At 44.1% G+C, this 13236-nt stretch overlaps 2 protein-coding genes across 2 annotated transcripts; both read left to right on the top strand.

Moving 5' to 3' along the window:
* Positions 1-135: 135 nt before the first annotated feature.
* LOC108050854 (CXXC-type zinc finger protein 1) lies at positions 136-12107 on the top strand. Its single transcript, XM_017132741.2, has 5 exons — positions 136-231; positions 284-417; positions 484-1156; positions 1219-2088; positions 11047-12107. The coding sequence occupies exons 1-5, from the start codon at positions 202-204 to the stop codon at positions 12055-12057; spliced, it is 2718 nt and encodes a 905-aa protein (XP_016988230.2). The 5' UTR covers positions 136-201; the 3' UTR covers positions 12058-12107.
* LOC108050853 (extracellular signal-regulated kinase 7) lies at positions 2141-9705 on the top strand. Its single transcript, XM_017132740.2, has 9 exons — positions 2141-3773; positions 3835-4013; positions 7093-7449; positions 7866-8056; positions 8124-8330; positions 8543-8689; positions 8877-8973; positions 9082-9533; positions 9628-9705. Exons 3-9 carry the CDS (start codon positions 7138-7140, stop codon positions 9641-9643), a joined length of 1422 nt encoding a protein of 473 aa, XP_016988229.1. The 5' UTR covers positions 2141-3773; positions 3835-4013; positions 7093-7137; the 3' UTR covers positions 9644-9705.
* Positions 12108-13236: the final 1129 nt, after the last annotated feature.

Genomic DNA, 13236 nt, shown 5'->3' with positions numbered 1-13236 from the left:
TTATAACTTATTATTATAAATGTTTTTAAAACTTACAATTTGTTTTTTTTATATATTATTTATTTTTATTACTAAAAACAACATTTTTTCGATAACCCTTATCGATATTCTCCTAAAGTGCCATCACCATTTTTAAATAGTTTATTTTTTTATGGACCTGGTGGATTCGCGGACTTGAATTCTAGGAGAGATCGGTGCGGCATGGCGGACAAGCGGAAATATAAGAAAAGCGTAAGTTCTTCATTATTACATTACCATTGCTATAATACGATTCTGTACGCAGAAAGAGGAAATCCGGCGGGAGATCGCACGGGAGTTCGATCTCCCGGAGCGCAAGTCCAAGATAGCCACCATACTCAAGCAAGAGGACCAGGCGTACTGCATCTGCCGCACTTCCGACTCCGACAGGTTCATGATGTGAGTCCTTAATGGAGTCCCATTAGAACTCCCACTCACTAACCCCTTTATTTATCTTCCCGCCAGCGGCTGCGATGGCTGTGAGGAGTGGTACCACGGCGACTGCATCGGGATCACTGAGAAGGAGGCTAAGCACATCAAACAGTACTACTGCAGGCGCTGCAAAAAGGAGAATCCCGAGCTACAGACCATTTTTCGATTGGTGGCTACCGAACGGGCAGCCGCCTCGAATGCCGCCTCCACGAGTCTAAATGCCCCGGGCTTGGGACCACCTGGTGGAGCGCCTGGTGCTGCGACGGGAGCCCCCTCAACGGCCCACCCGCAGCCACCAACGACGGCACAGCTGAAGCGCAAGAACAGCAATGCGCGGGAACCGAAGACGGGCAAACGATGCGGCACCTGCGAGGGATGCCGGCGTCCCAATTGCAATCAGTGCGATGCCTGCCGTGTCCGCGTTGGCCACAAGCCACGCTGTATATTCCGCACCTGCGTGGCCCAGGCGACGACCACGAAGGAGGCGCCACAGAGTCAGGCGGCCCGGAAGCGGGAGAAGGCCGCCCCGAAGGATCGCAAAGCGAAGGTGGGCATACGGGCGGTCAGTCCCGAGGTGTACCTCAATCCGGAGCTGGAGGGCACACGACAGTGCCACGGACCCAGCTGCTGCTGCCAGGCGAGGCCGCAGAGCAAGTATTGCAGCGACAAGTGCGGCTTTAATCTAGCCACCAATCGCATCTTCCAGGTTCGCATATTTAGGACAGCTTAGCAAGACATATTAACCACCATTACCCTTCGCACTTCCAGGTCCTGCCGCAGCGCTTGCAGGAGTGGAACCTTACACCCTGCCACGCCGCTGAGGAGACCCGCAAACAGCTGGAGAGCATTCGGCAGAAGCAGTCCCTGGTGCGTTTCGCCCTCGCCGAGCTGGAGAAGCGCTCCGAAGAGCTGAACATGGTGGTGGAGCGGGCCAAGCGGAGTTCCATCGATACAACGAGGCCACACGATACCGCGGACATGGAGGATGAGCAGAGCATGTACTGCATCACCTGCGGCCACGAGATTCACTCGCGCACGGCCATTAAGCACATGGAAAAGTGCTTCAACAAATACGAATCGCAGGCCAGCTTCGGGAGCATATTCCAAACGCGCATGGAAGGCAACAATATGTTTTGTGATTTCTACAACCCAGCAAGTAAGACGTACTGTAAAAGATTAAGGGTACTGTGTCCCGAGCACAGCAAGGATCCAAAGGTGAGCGACACGGATGTGTGTGGGTCACCCCTGGTGAACAATGTCTTCAGTCCCACGGGCGAATTTTGCCGGGCGCCGAAGAAAAATTGTTTTAAGCACTACGCCTGGGAGAAGATCCGGCGGGCGGAGATCGATTTAGAGCGAGTGCGCCAATGGCTTAAGATGGACGATCTGATGGAGCAAGAGCGCATGCTGCGGCAGCAGCTTACCTCGCGCGCTAATCTACTCGGCCTGATGCTGCACTCCACCTACAACCATGAGGTGATGGACGAGCTGGTCCGCAAACAGCAGGAACATTTGGCAGAGTTTGAGAAACAGAAGCGCCGGCAGGCGCACCAGCAACAGATGCAGGCGCAGCAGCAAATGTTCCAGGAGAAGCAACAGCAATTGCTACTGCAGCAGCAACAACAGCAGCAAGCCCAAGTGCAACAGCAACAGCAACTAATCTACCTGCAGCGAAAGCCATAGATTTCCATTCCTCTAACCATAGTAAAAGCAAACAATAAACTGACATGCAAGAAATCCTTTTGTACGAGAATCAAGGAATCTTTTCACTACCCCCACTCCGCAGGAGACACATAAAAAAGTCCTGGTGTCGCGTCTCTCCGGGCAACCGGATAACACATTCGCCGGCTGTTAAATTCCCGGAAAGAAGGAGGTTGCTACGCGCCGGGATCGGGGGTACGCCCATGTTTGTTATTGAAAACTAAGCATCAAATATGCATTTATTGATAGCAACCTGCCCATAAAAGGAAAAGGGTTGATTGGGCTAACACGCTTAAGGATATCATTCAAATTTGTTTTAAGTTCTAGTCTTTTATTCAAGTTCTGTATTCTAGTTTCATTTTATTTTAAGATTTCTTGGAATATTCGTATTGTACTAATCAATTTATAAGGAAAACATTTTTTGTTCGCAATTTAATTTTCTAACATAGTTAATTTGTTTTGTGTTACATGTTCTTTAGCTGTAATTGGATTATGATTGATTATTTAGATTAAGATTGTATTTAGGTGTAAATTAGAAATGTACATATTAACACTAGGAAAGTAATTAAAAACATAATTTGTAAATCTTATTTCATTAATAGTGCTACCTACCGTATTTTGTATGAACCCTGGACTTCTTTTTTTTAACCAATGAAAGTAATATAGATTTTATAAATATAAGATATTTTATATATTTGAAAAGAGTTTGACATTGCTTCTACCGAAGCTTATATTGCTTGTATCTAAAACACGTGTTTAGGGTGAATGATATGCAAAGGTCCACCAGGACCTGTTTTTGGAAGGCGGGGGCAACCAATGGAAACGGCAGAAGCTCGAAAACGATGGAAACTACTGGATACAACGGCAATGGAGGGACCCGGACATCGAAGGGATGTCGGGACATTGGGAAGAAGGGCAGTCGAAATTTTGAACGAGTCGGAACGGAAGGACCAAGTAGTCGTGGCGATTTGTGGCTGACGGGCCAGACGAACTGTCGATGTCAGTTATAGTCCGGAATTTTTCTACTTCACACTCGACCCGATTCCAAAATAAAAACACTCACACATTTTTGTATTCAATTCGATTCTTTTGTTTTGTAAAATCGGAACCGAAGGGTTAGAGCTGGATACGGATACGTTACCATCGTCCAATCTGCACCACATATGGACTTGTCCACGCCCGATTCCGAGTATATATAGCCACCAATGTCGATATATATATATATTCCATTCCAATCAAATCCGTGCAAATTAAGACGTGCGTGGCCCGCGAGTGAAACATTCAAATTTTCAAGTCGCGGCAGCTGATCCGAAACCTTATCGGTGGAAATATCCTAATCGAAGGTGGGCCTAGAAATCCAATTCCCCAAAAATAAGCCATCGAAAGCGGAATCAAAACGCAACCAGCAACCACGTAAATTATAAAGAATTGCAGGACTATTTCCGGACTATTGTGGAGAACTTAAAAGAGAAAGAGGAGATCAAGCAAGTGGTAGAATTGGAAATCAAAACTGGATCAAATATAGAAGGATTATCGTGAGGCATTTCTTTTTCGCGTTTCGTTTTCTGTGTTCCATTTTCGAGGTCCTGAAATTGGAGGACAGCTCACCACATTAACTACAGGTTTGTCCAAGTTTGACCCAACCATTTGGCCTTTTTAACTGAAAACCCTAATCCTTTACAGTTTTGGTTCCATCTTGAGATTCGCGTTGCGTTCGTTATTATATATATTTTGTATTTATATTGTGCAAATTGCCAGTTGACTTTCAATCACACCATATCCATCTATAAAGTTGCCGGGGCTCCTCGACTCCTAGTTAGCCACCATCCCACGAATCCTTCAAATCCTGCCTCCTCTTTCGGGTAAGTGACGTGCTCCACTTGAAAACTTTTGTGCCAAATTCAATCGGCCCTTTGTGGCTGTTGTTTTGGGCTTACACTGTCTAACAGAAAGTAGATTTGCGGAATATTGCGGGTTTTCTGGAATTAAAACTTTATATATTTATATATAATATGTATGTATCCAACATTTTTATCTTGGAATCGCAACATATGAAATTATTTTGCAAAGGAAACAGTTATAACTTTCATTAACATTAAGAAAATACATTTGTTCATACATAATTTGTTTCCCCAACTTTCTTGTAGTCTTGAAGTTCTGGAATGTATTATAAATAGTATGGGGTTTTGTTTAAAACTGATTAATGTTATTTCCGTTACTCTTTTACTTGTGACGTCAGCCAGTTGCACCTGCGCACACAGCGGCAACGCAGGGTTGCATTTCCAGCGCATGATCCTGCATTTTTAGATGCCTACTTTTCAGCGCAGTAACATTTCATTTAAGATGAAACTCAAGCTCCAATTTTGTTGCCCTGTGTTTTGCCCTTTGCCATATGAGTGTACTTGTGCCTATTTATTTGTTAAACAAATTCATTTGCCAAGTTTTGTTGCTGATTTTCGTTCTGCCAGATTGCATGCCGTGTATTTCCATTTGATTGTTTTGCGGCGTTTCTTGCAGCAACAACAATAAAAGCAACAATGACTGAAGTAGATGAAGTAACAGTAATACAGTAAGCACCTTAATGATTAACTTTGGCGTAAGTGAAATTGGAAATTTTCGATAAATGGCTCATAACTTTTTCTGCAGACATCCGATTTCAAAACGGCATATTTCAAAATGATCGTGGTTCAATTCTCTAAACATCTGTATTTTTACTTTATTTTTTTTTTTTTTGTCGCTTTTTCGTCATTTTTAATGATGTAACCCCTTTCCAAATTTTCGAAAAATGGGTTTGCTGAAAAGTACCAATAAAAGGCACTTCTAAGCCCATAACTTTTCTCACAGACATCCGATTTTGAAGTGTTATACCTCTAAAAACTCGTATATACTCTATAAAAATATGCGTCCCCACTTAAATTTTGTTTTTGTGGCCAATATTTTCTTATTTTTAATGGTGTTACCCCTTTCCAAATTTTCGAAAAATGGGTTTGCAGAAAAGTGCCAAAAAACTGCACTTCTCAGCTCATAACTTTTCTCACAGACATCCGATTTTGAAGTGGCATACCTTAAAATGATCGTGGTTTAATTATATAAAAATCTGTGATCATATTTCAAAATGATCGTGGTTTAATTCTATAAAAATCTGCGTCCCCACTTAAATTTTTTTTTTGTGGCCAATATTTCCTTATTTTTAATTTTCGAAAAATGGGTTTGCAGAAAAGTGCCAAAAAACGGCACTTCTAAGCTCATAACTTTTTCTACAGACATCCGATTTCAAAGTGGCATACCTCAAAATGATCGTGGTTTAATTATATAAAAATCTACGTCCCTACTTAAAAATTTTTTTTTTTGCCGATTTTTCATCATTTTTAAAGGGGTAACACCTTTCCAAATTTGCGAAAAATGGGTTTGCGGAAAAGTGCCAAAAAACTGCACTTCTATGCTCATAACTTTTCTTACAGACATCCGATTTCAAAGTGGCATACCTCAAAATGATCGTGGTTTAATTCTATAAAAATCTGCATCCCCACTTAAATTTTTTTTTTGTGGCCAATATTTTCTTATTTTTAATGGTGTTACCCCTTTCCAAATTTTCGAAAAATTGGTTTGCAGAAAAGTGCCAAAAAACTGCACTTCTATGCTCATAACTTTTCTTACAGACATCCGATTTCAAAGTGGCATACCTCAAAATGATCGTGGTTTAATTATATAAAAATCTGCGTCCCTACTTAAAATTTTTTTTTTTGCCGATTTTTCATCATTTTTAATGGTGTTACCCCTTTCCAAATTTTCGAAAAATGGGTTTGCTGAAAAGTACCAATAAAAGGCACTTCTAAGCCCATAACTTTTCTCACAGACATCCGATTTTGAAGTGTTATACCTCTAAAAACTCGTGGTTTAATTCCCTAAAAATCTGTATCCAAAACTTGGTTAGTAATTTTTGGTCGACTTTTTGTCATTTTTTATGGCCTTGCAACCGCGTATTATAATTTCATTAAGGCATTTTTCCGACACAACAAAGTAAATTTGTTTGTTCAGCTATTATCCTTAATTAACACAGATAAGATCAATAATACTGACTGGTCACTGTAGCGAGCGGGTCCCGTGGCAACGGGAACCGTTACGTGACGTTGCCCTGGGCACTTGAGGGTCCACTGTAGACATACTGTAGGCATAGCCAGGCCATCCAATTGGGGCTCTCGTTTTCGCTTTCGCCTTCTCCCCGATCGATCTAACAATAATTCGGTTTCAATCAGGTTCGCCCCGCGATTTATTTATTCGTGTTATTTTTTTTTCTAGCTTTTTATTTGTGCTCCCGTTATGGCCGTTGTTCCGTTTCCGGTGCATTTGCATACAGAGAGAGAAAACAATGACCATTGCAGCAAAGTTACCATTCAATTGCACCCACAATTTTATTAATAACTTCGGACTTTGTCTTTATAGTCCATGCGAACATTATAAATTTGAATCTACCTTCAATTGAATAATGAAAAATGTTTTAGTATAAGCAATTCTTATATAATTTTAAATGAATTTTCCTATATAGCATAGATTTGATTTTTGTTATAAATATCTTATAAATGATATATTTAAAATATATTATTGATTGAAATGAGTGTTGTGACATATTCTGGGTAAAAAATGGACAAAAAATGATTAGTTAATTTTTCTTAAAATATGGACTTGCTTGCTTACTATTGTTTTTTTTCCCTGTGGAGTTTCGCTTTGTTTTTGTTGGCGTTTAATTTTATTCTACATACTTGATGCCGTTTGCATATGGGAGCGAGCACGCGAGGACGAGGGCCCCACCAGATGCTCCAGTTGGAGCCGCAAAACCACTCGGGCGTTACTGCCACGCGCAACAGCAGCAGCTACAGTGGATGCCAGTTATAGCTGACTACACACATAACTCCAACTCCATCTCCGTTTCCATCTCCACAGTGAGGCAGCCCCGGTGCGGATTGGCGCCAGTGCGGGAAGCTGGTGATGCTCGAATCGCATCCTTCGGTCTCTCCCAACTGGAGCCAACTCCAGTGCCAACTACAATCCCGTCTCGGATTCATCGGCACCTCGAAGCTGCCGGTAAAGACGCAGCATCCCAAGGACAGGCCGCACAACCGGGACAAGGAGAGCGAAAAGGATAAGCTCAGGGAGAAGGATAAAGAGAAGGAGAGAGAGCGAGTCAAGGACAAGGAGGAGATCGAGAGACCAATGGCCAACCAAAGCAACATTCTCGCCCACGAGCGACGCATCCACGAGCTGGACCAAAATGTGGAGCGCATCTTCGATGTCCGAAAGGTGAGTCCAAAATTTCTTTAAGCTTCTCATTTTAAAGTAGTTACTTTTATGAGCTACAAATTAATTACAACTAAGTTTAAAAGGAAACTGTAAGTCTTATAATTCAAAAAATTTGCTGTAATATAAATTTATTTTTCCGTAATCAAAGAGTCAACCAAAACATCTTCATCTATACATCTTCAACTATAAGATAAATTTCACTTCGAAACACAGGTCGGTTTTACCCCACACGCCTTTAAGCAGGCCTTACATTAGACCTATACAAAGACCACGTTTAATCATCTTCAAGGTTTACTCTTTAGAATGAATTACCTATTAACGTTTACTTTTTCCCATATAAAAAATGTATTTAAGTTGTACTATCAAGGGTATTAAATGAGTTATATGTTGTTTTTCAATACACACACATTTTTCAGCGCTTGGGCAAGGGTGCTTATGGCATCGTTTGGAAGGCCACTGACAAGAGGCACAAGGACACGGTGGCCCTGAAGAAGATCTTCGATGCGTTCCGGGATGAAACCGATGCCCAGCGCACCTACCGCGAGGTGATATTCCTGCGTGCCTTTCGCCACCATCCCAACATTATCCGGCTGATGGATGTGTTCAAGTGGGTCAATCACAAGCCTATCGTATCCGTATCCTTGGCATTCATGTTTTCCATTTTCTCTGCGCAGGGCTGGCAACAATTTGGATTTTTATTTGGTTTTCGAGTTCATGGAAAGCGACCTGCACAACGTTATAAAGAAGGGCGATGTCCTCAAGGACATTCACAAGCGATTTGTCATGTACCAGTTAATTAATGCCATTAAATACATGCACTCGGGCAATGTCATCCACAGGGACCTGAAGCCCAGCAACATTCTGATCGACAGCAAATGCAGGTGAGTTGATGTCTCATCTAAAAAGCGCCAAATGGAGAACCAATAACATCAACCTTGATTCTTAAAGATATAATATTAGACTACAATTCCCTAGTTCGTTCATTTTTGTATCCTTCACATTAAAAACAAAAAGTTTTAGCTGTGGTAGTAACTTTCTCTTTCCAAATATTTATCATTTCATTTAATATTTGTTCCCAATTTACTTTTATAAGACTCAAAGTGGCCGACTTTGGCCTGGCTCGAACACTCTCCATGAAGCGGAAATCCGACTATGATGAACTGGAGAACGAGGCCATGCTGACGGATTATGTGGCCACGCGTTGGTATCGTGCCCCCGAAATACTGGTGGCCAGTCGCAAGTAAGTACCAATATTTCCGACCTAACAGCAATTTGATTAAAAGTAAACACAATATTCTTTTTAAATATGAACATTACATTAACATAATTTAACATTACATTCAATCATTAGTATAGAGCTTAGAGATTTTTAAACTATTTGATTATCATAATCGACTATAGATTTTATTGGCTTTCTATTTTTCCAGATATACCAAGGGCATCGATATGTGGGGTCTGGGCTGCATCCTGGGCGAGATGATAAGACAGAAACCCCTCTTCCAAGGCACCAGCACTGTCAATCAGGTAGGATTCGTTCTTGGAGACTATGATGAGACTATGATGACCTTAGTATCGCATTTAAATGTTTGAAACTCTGTTATCTGGTCTTAAATGAAATGAACTCATTTTCAGATAGAGAAAATCGTGACGGCCCTGCCGGATGTGACCCAGCGGGACATTGAGTCGATCGGAGCCAGTTTCGGGAGTGTCCTGCTGAGCAAGAAGATCCATCGCGACCGTCGCCATTCGCTGGACGAGATGCTGCGGAACTGCTGCGACGACGCCATTTCGCTGGTGAAGTCCCTCCTGGTACTTGATCCGCACGGGAGGCTCACGGCCAAGGCGGCCATCCGGCATCCGTATGTGAGCCGCTTCCGGACCGCCTCCGCGGACATGGAGCTGCGCGTGGACATCCATCCGCCGCTGAAGGACGACGTGCGGTACGGGGTGGACCAGTACCGCAACAACCTGTACGACATGATTGGTCTGGAGTCGCGGAGCAGTGCCAGGACGGTCAGCAATGACACACCCTCCAGCAATCGGGAGATCTCGACGAAGCCCCTGCGCTCTGTGTCGCGGACCAGGTGAGTTGCGCCGGGATCTTGGGGCTGGGTTGGGACTAGGTGTCGTTTGGGGAGGGCTGGTGGAGCTTCTCTAGCTGCTCGTCCCCCTTTCCAGGTACCGTCGTCCCTAGCACAGGCGCGCCACCTCCACTGCAATGGGCCCCACATCCAATCCCCGACAGCATGACGCCTCCAAGGAGCGCCAGGATTCCACGGAGTCCACTGCGGTGCAGGCCCCATTCAAGGAGCGACTGCATCGTTCCCGGCACCGACAGCCGCATCCTAGACACCTCAATCAGCGACAGAGCCAATAGGAGTCCAAGCTTTCCAAATACCTACCATTCTGACACGAAGCCCATAGAAATATATAGCTCTGTTAAGACCGAACCACTAGTCTAATAATCTTTACAATTTAAGTGCTTAAGTTACATTTTCTATTATTATAGAAAGTGTTAGATAAACCTGTACTCATCATCAAAAATAGTACTTGCCCTCTCATTAAGTTTATAAGGTAAAACGATTTAAACATAATAACAAGGCGAAATGATGAATTTAGCTTAAGAAGAGTACTATGATATTCAGTTTATAAGATAAAAGGCATAAAATACCCTACACAACATTTATATTTGTATAATCAGCTCCTACATAATGATCTTGTAGTTTAAAATCATTAAGGTCATCACACTATATCCAAAAAACCGAAATAGCTGAATAAGTTTTTTTTTTTTTTTTTTTTAATAATCAGGACATTTACAAAATTACTAAATTAGCTTCTCATTTGCCACCACACTGTACCCAACCCAACCGAACACCTAATATATGATATGATAGAACCTACCCTGCCAGGAGAATCACCTGTTCAACTCATCCTAATCCCTCCCCCAGGACGTTGAGTGCCAACCAGTCGAGCCAGGTGGTCAAGAAGAAGGAGCTGCACCCCTTGGAGCTGAACACCCTGCACCGGAGCACCCTAACCTGGGTGGAGCAGCAGCAGAAGAGGATCGCCCATCAGGCGAGGGCTCAGACGCAGTCGCAGTCGCAAGTGACTCCAGCCTCCTCGTCCTTGCAGAAGCATCGGCATCGATCCAAGGATGCCCCCCGGCGGATGGAACAGAAACAGCAGGTGGCTCAACAACCTGCAACCCAAGGAAAATTAGGACAAATTTCGGCAGCCGACGAAAGGGCATTGGCCATATCACGGCAGACCCATATGGCACTCCGCCGGGAACTGGCTGCCGTGGCGGCCACCGCTCCGAGGAAGAAGAACGCCCACTGGCAATCGCAGGCCCAGGCCCAGACCAGGTTCCATGCGGAGGCGGAGGCCCAGGTGCAGGCTCTCCTCCAGACCCAGATGCCCAGACTCTCGCCCTGTTCCACGGACCCCAATGCCCGGTCCCAGTCCAAGGATGCTGCGCGCATTCTAAGGACTCGATCCCTGCTCCGCGCGAGTCAGGAAAATAAATCCAAGCAGAAGGACAAGGTCCAGGGGAAGGACAAGGGTTCCACACCCGAAGAGAGGATGCAGCGACGCAAGCAGGAGGTGCAGGAGCAGAAGGAGAAGCTGCTCCTGCAGGAGGAGCAGGAGGAGGAGCGCAAGGATAACCAGCAGAGGCGCATGGCCGAGAATCTGCGACTGATGATGATGGAGCGCGAGCAGCTGGAGGAGATGGCCGCCCAGGAGGCGGCAGCCAAGGCCTTCAATCAAATCAGCCGGAAGGTGAAGAAGTTCACCCTAAAGAAGAGGGTTGAGGCGGAGGTGGAGCAACAGGAGCAGGAGGAGGACCCGGATTCGGACTCGGAGGTCTTCTACACCCCGGGACGCATTCAACACATGGCTCCGTCGACCACCGGCGGATGCTATCGCACGAGGATCAGCTACCTGGAGGCCGAGATGGACAAGTGCAAGCGGCAGCTGGTGAACTTCGTGAGGGACAACCAGGACGTGCTCGGCCATCGGAAGTTGCGCTACCACTTCGAGAAGCTGCAGCCAGAGGAGCACGAGGAGGATGGCAAACCCTTGCCGGAGGGCAGCGGCGATCCGGGATCGCAGTCGTACGAGCTCTTCCGCATGGAGCAGCGCAAGCAGAAGCAGCTCCAACTGCAGGAGTTCCTCGCCCGCGACGAGACCAATGAGTACGATCTGGCCAGCGTCTACAAGGCCAGGAGCTATCAGTCCTTTGCCCAGGTGGCCAGTGGATCGTCGCCCTCTCCTTCACCCTCACCATCGACCTCGTCGCCGGAGGTGGCCAGCGGGAGTCCCGACTCCGAATCGGAAATATCCCTGGACCGCGACTACCCGCACCACCAGTATGCCAAGTACTTCCCCAACCATCCGGCCGGCCGACTGCTGGACGAGCCCCGGCGACTCCACGAGCGCCTGGAGGCCCAGCTGCGGGCCTGCCAGAAGCAGCACGACGCCTTGGGACTCCACCACAAGGTGCACCGCCACCATCACCACCAGGAGGCCGGTGGACCGCGGTACGATCACATGCGACTGCGCCAGAACGACATCCAGGAGGCACACTTCTTTCAGGGAGTCAAATGAGTCCTTATCCTGAGTTTTTGGTTCAATATATACGAATATGCATTAGTCAATTATTGGGGATTTCGTTATAGGACCATAGATCAGTACTGAGTTTTAGGAATAGTATCCGGAACATGTTCGATTTTCTTGAGGATCTTTCGATATTTTTTTAAATGAAAAGTGCAGTGCCTCTTTAAATTCATAGGATTATTGATTTCCTTCAACAGATTCAATAGGTTATAGATTAGTTATAATCTTTTTTTTTTACAATACCATTCATTAATCTTTCTTGTATTATCTTAATCTTAAAATACATTTTAAAAAATGTAAAATACATTTTAAGATTCATTTTTTTTATAGGAAAATAATGTATCTTTAAGGATCCACGTTTTGTATAATAGATCAGTAAGAATATTAAAACGTTGGGGGTAGTTATGTTCCATTTAAGGGGTTCGTTTACTGGTTGCAACAGTTTAGTAAATTAGATTGATCCTCGGTAAGGGATATCTTCTTTAGCATTATGCAGAATGCATTTTCGAAACATTGACCCTGATGGATATGAAAATAGGTAGTTCGATTGATTTAGCAAGACTTTGATTGATTTATTATTAAGCTTAGGATAGACGCACATAAAGATTTGCACACACATCAACGGCAACAAATATTTCTATGTTTTGATGTATGTATAAAGTACGTCTTCTATCGCTATAGCAAATTGAACACAATAAAGCTCTATATAGGATTTCCTGTATATAGATAAAAAGACACGTGACTTTTAAACAGTTTTGGAATCATTCCTTTACCCCATCACACGGAATTTACAACATAGAGTTAGGTTTGGATATAAACAATGTGAGGATGGGTTGTAACCAAACCGAAATCCATTTGGAAATGGATTTCAAGTAGACCTCACTTGCGTCTGTCATGGATAGACTTTGTAATTAGTTTAGTTAGATTCTAGAGTTACAGTTAAAGCTACGCACATACAATATTTATATTTTAAGATCTGGGAGGGAAATGGGTATTCCTCATCCAATTCCCAGTTTTGGAAATCTGCATAGGAGATTTGATTTTTTAGCCCATATCTAGACCCCAAGTGTATAAATGGAATTTTTATAAATACTCGTGTATGCACTTAGTTATTACAAAGATAAGTCGAATTTGTCTATCTGCCAATCAATGCGCGATCGTGTGTGTATA

The sequence above is a fragment of the Drosophila rhopaloa genome, unplaced genomic scaffold (genome assembly GCF_018152115.1).
Source record: "Drosophila rhopaloa isolate 14029-0021.01 unplaced genomic scaffold, ASM1815211v1 contig_3, whole genome shotgun sequence".
In the NCBI taxonomy this organism is placed as follows: Eukaryota; Metazoa; Arthropoda; class Insecta; order Diptera; family Drosophilidae; genus Drosophila; species Drosophila rhopaloa.
This window is presented reverse-complemented; position numbering and strand designations above follow the sequence as displayed.

What these genes read in the sequence shown, in the direction of transcription:
- LOC108050853 (XM_017132740.2), top strand. Translation starts at nt 7,138, where the DNA reads ATGCTCGAATCGCATCCTTCGGTCTCTCCCAACTGGAGCCAACTCCAG. An exon ending in GCATCTTCGATGTCCGAAAG is followed by an intron (nt 7,450 to 7,865) that starts GTGAGTCCAAAA and finishes CACATTTTTCAG; the next exon opens with CGCTTGGGCAAGGGTGCTTA. An exon ending in ATACTGGTGGCCAGTCGCAA is followed by an intron (nt 8,690 to 8,876) that starts GTAAGTACCAAT and finishes CTATTTTTCCAG; the next exon opens with ATATACCAAGGGCATCGATA.
- LOC108050854 (XM_017132741.2), top strand. Translation starts at nt 202, where the DNA reads ATGGCGGACAAGCGGAAATATAAGAAAAGC. An exon ending in CCACCAATCGCATCTTCCAG is followed by an intron (nt 1,157 to 1,218) that starts GTTCGCATATTT and finishes TCGCACTTCCAG; the next exon opens with GTCCTGCCGCAGCGCTTGCA. An exon ending in AACAACAGCAGCAAGCCCAA is followed by an intron (nt 2,089 to 11,046) that starts GTGCAACAGCAA and finishes CAGCGACGCAAG; the next exon opens with CAGGAGGTGCAGGAGCAGAA.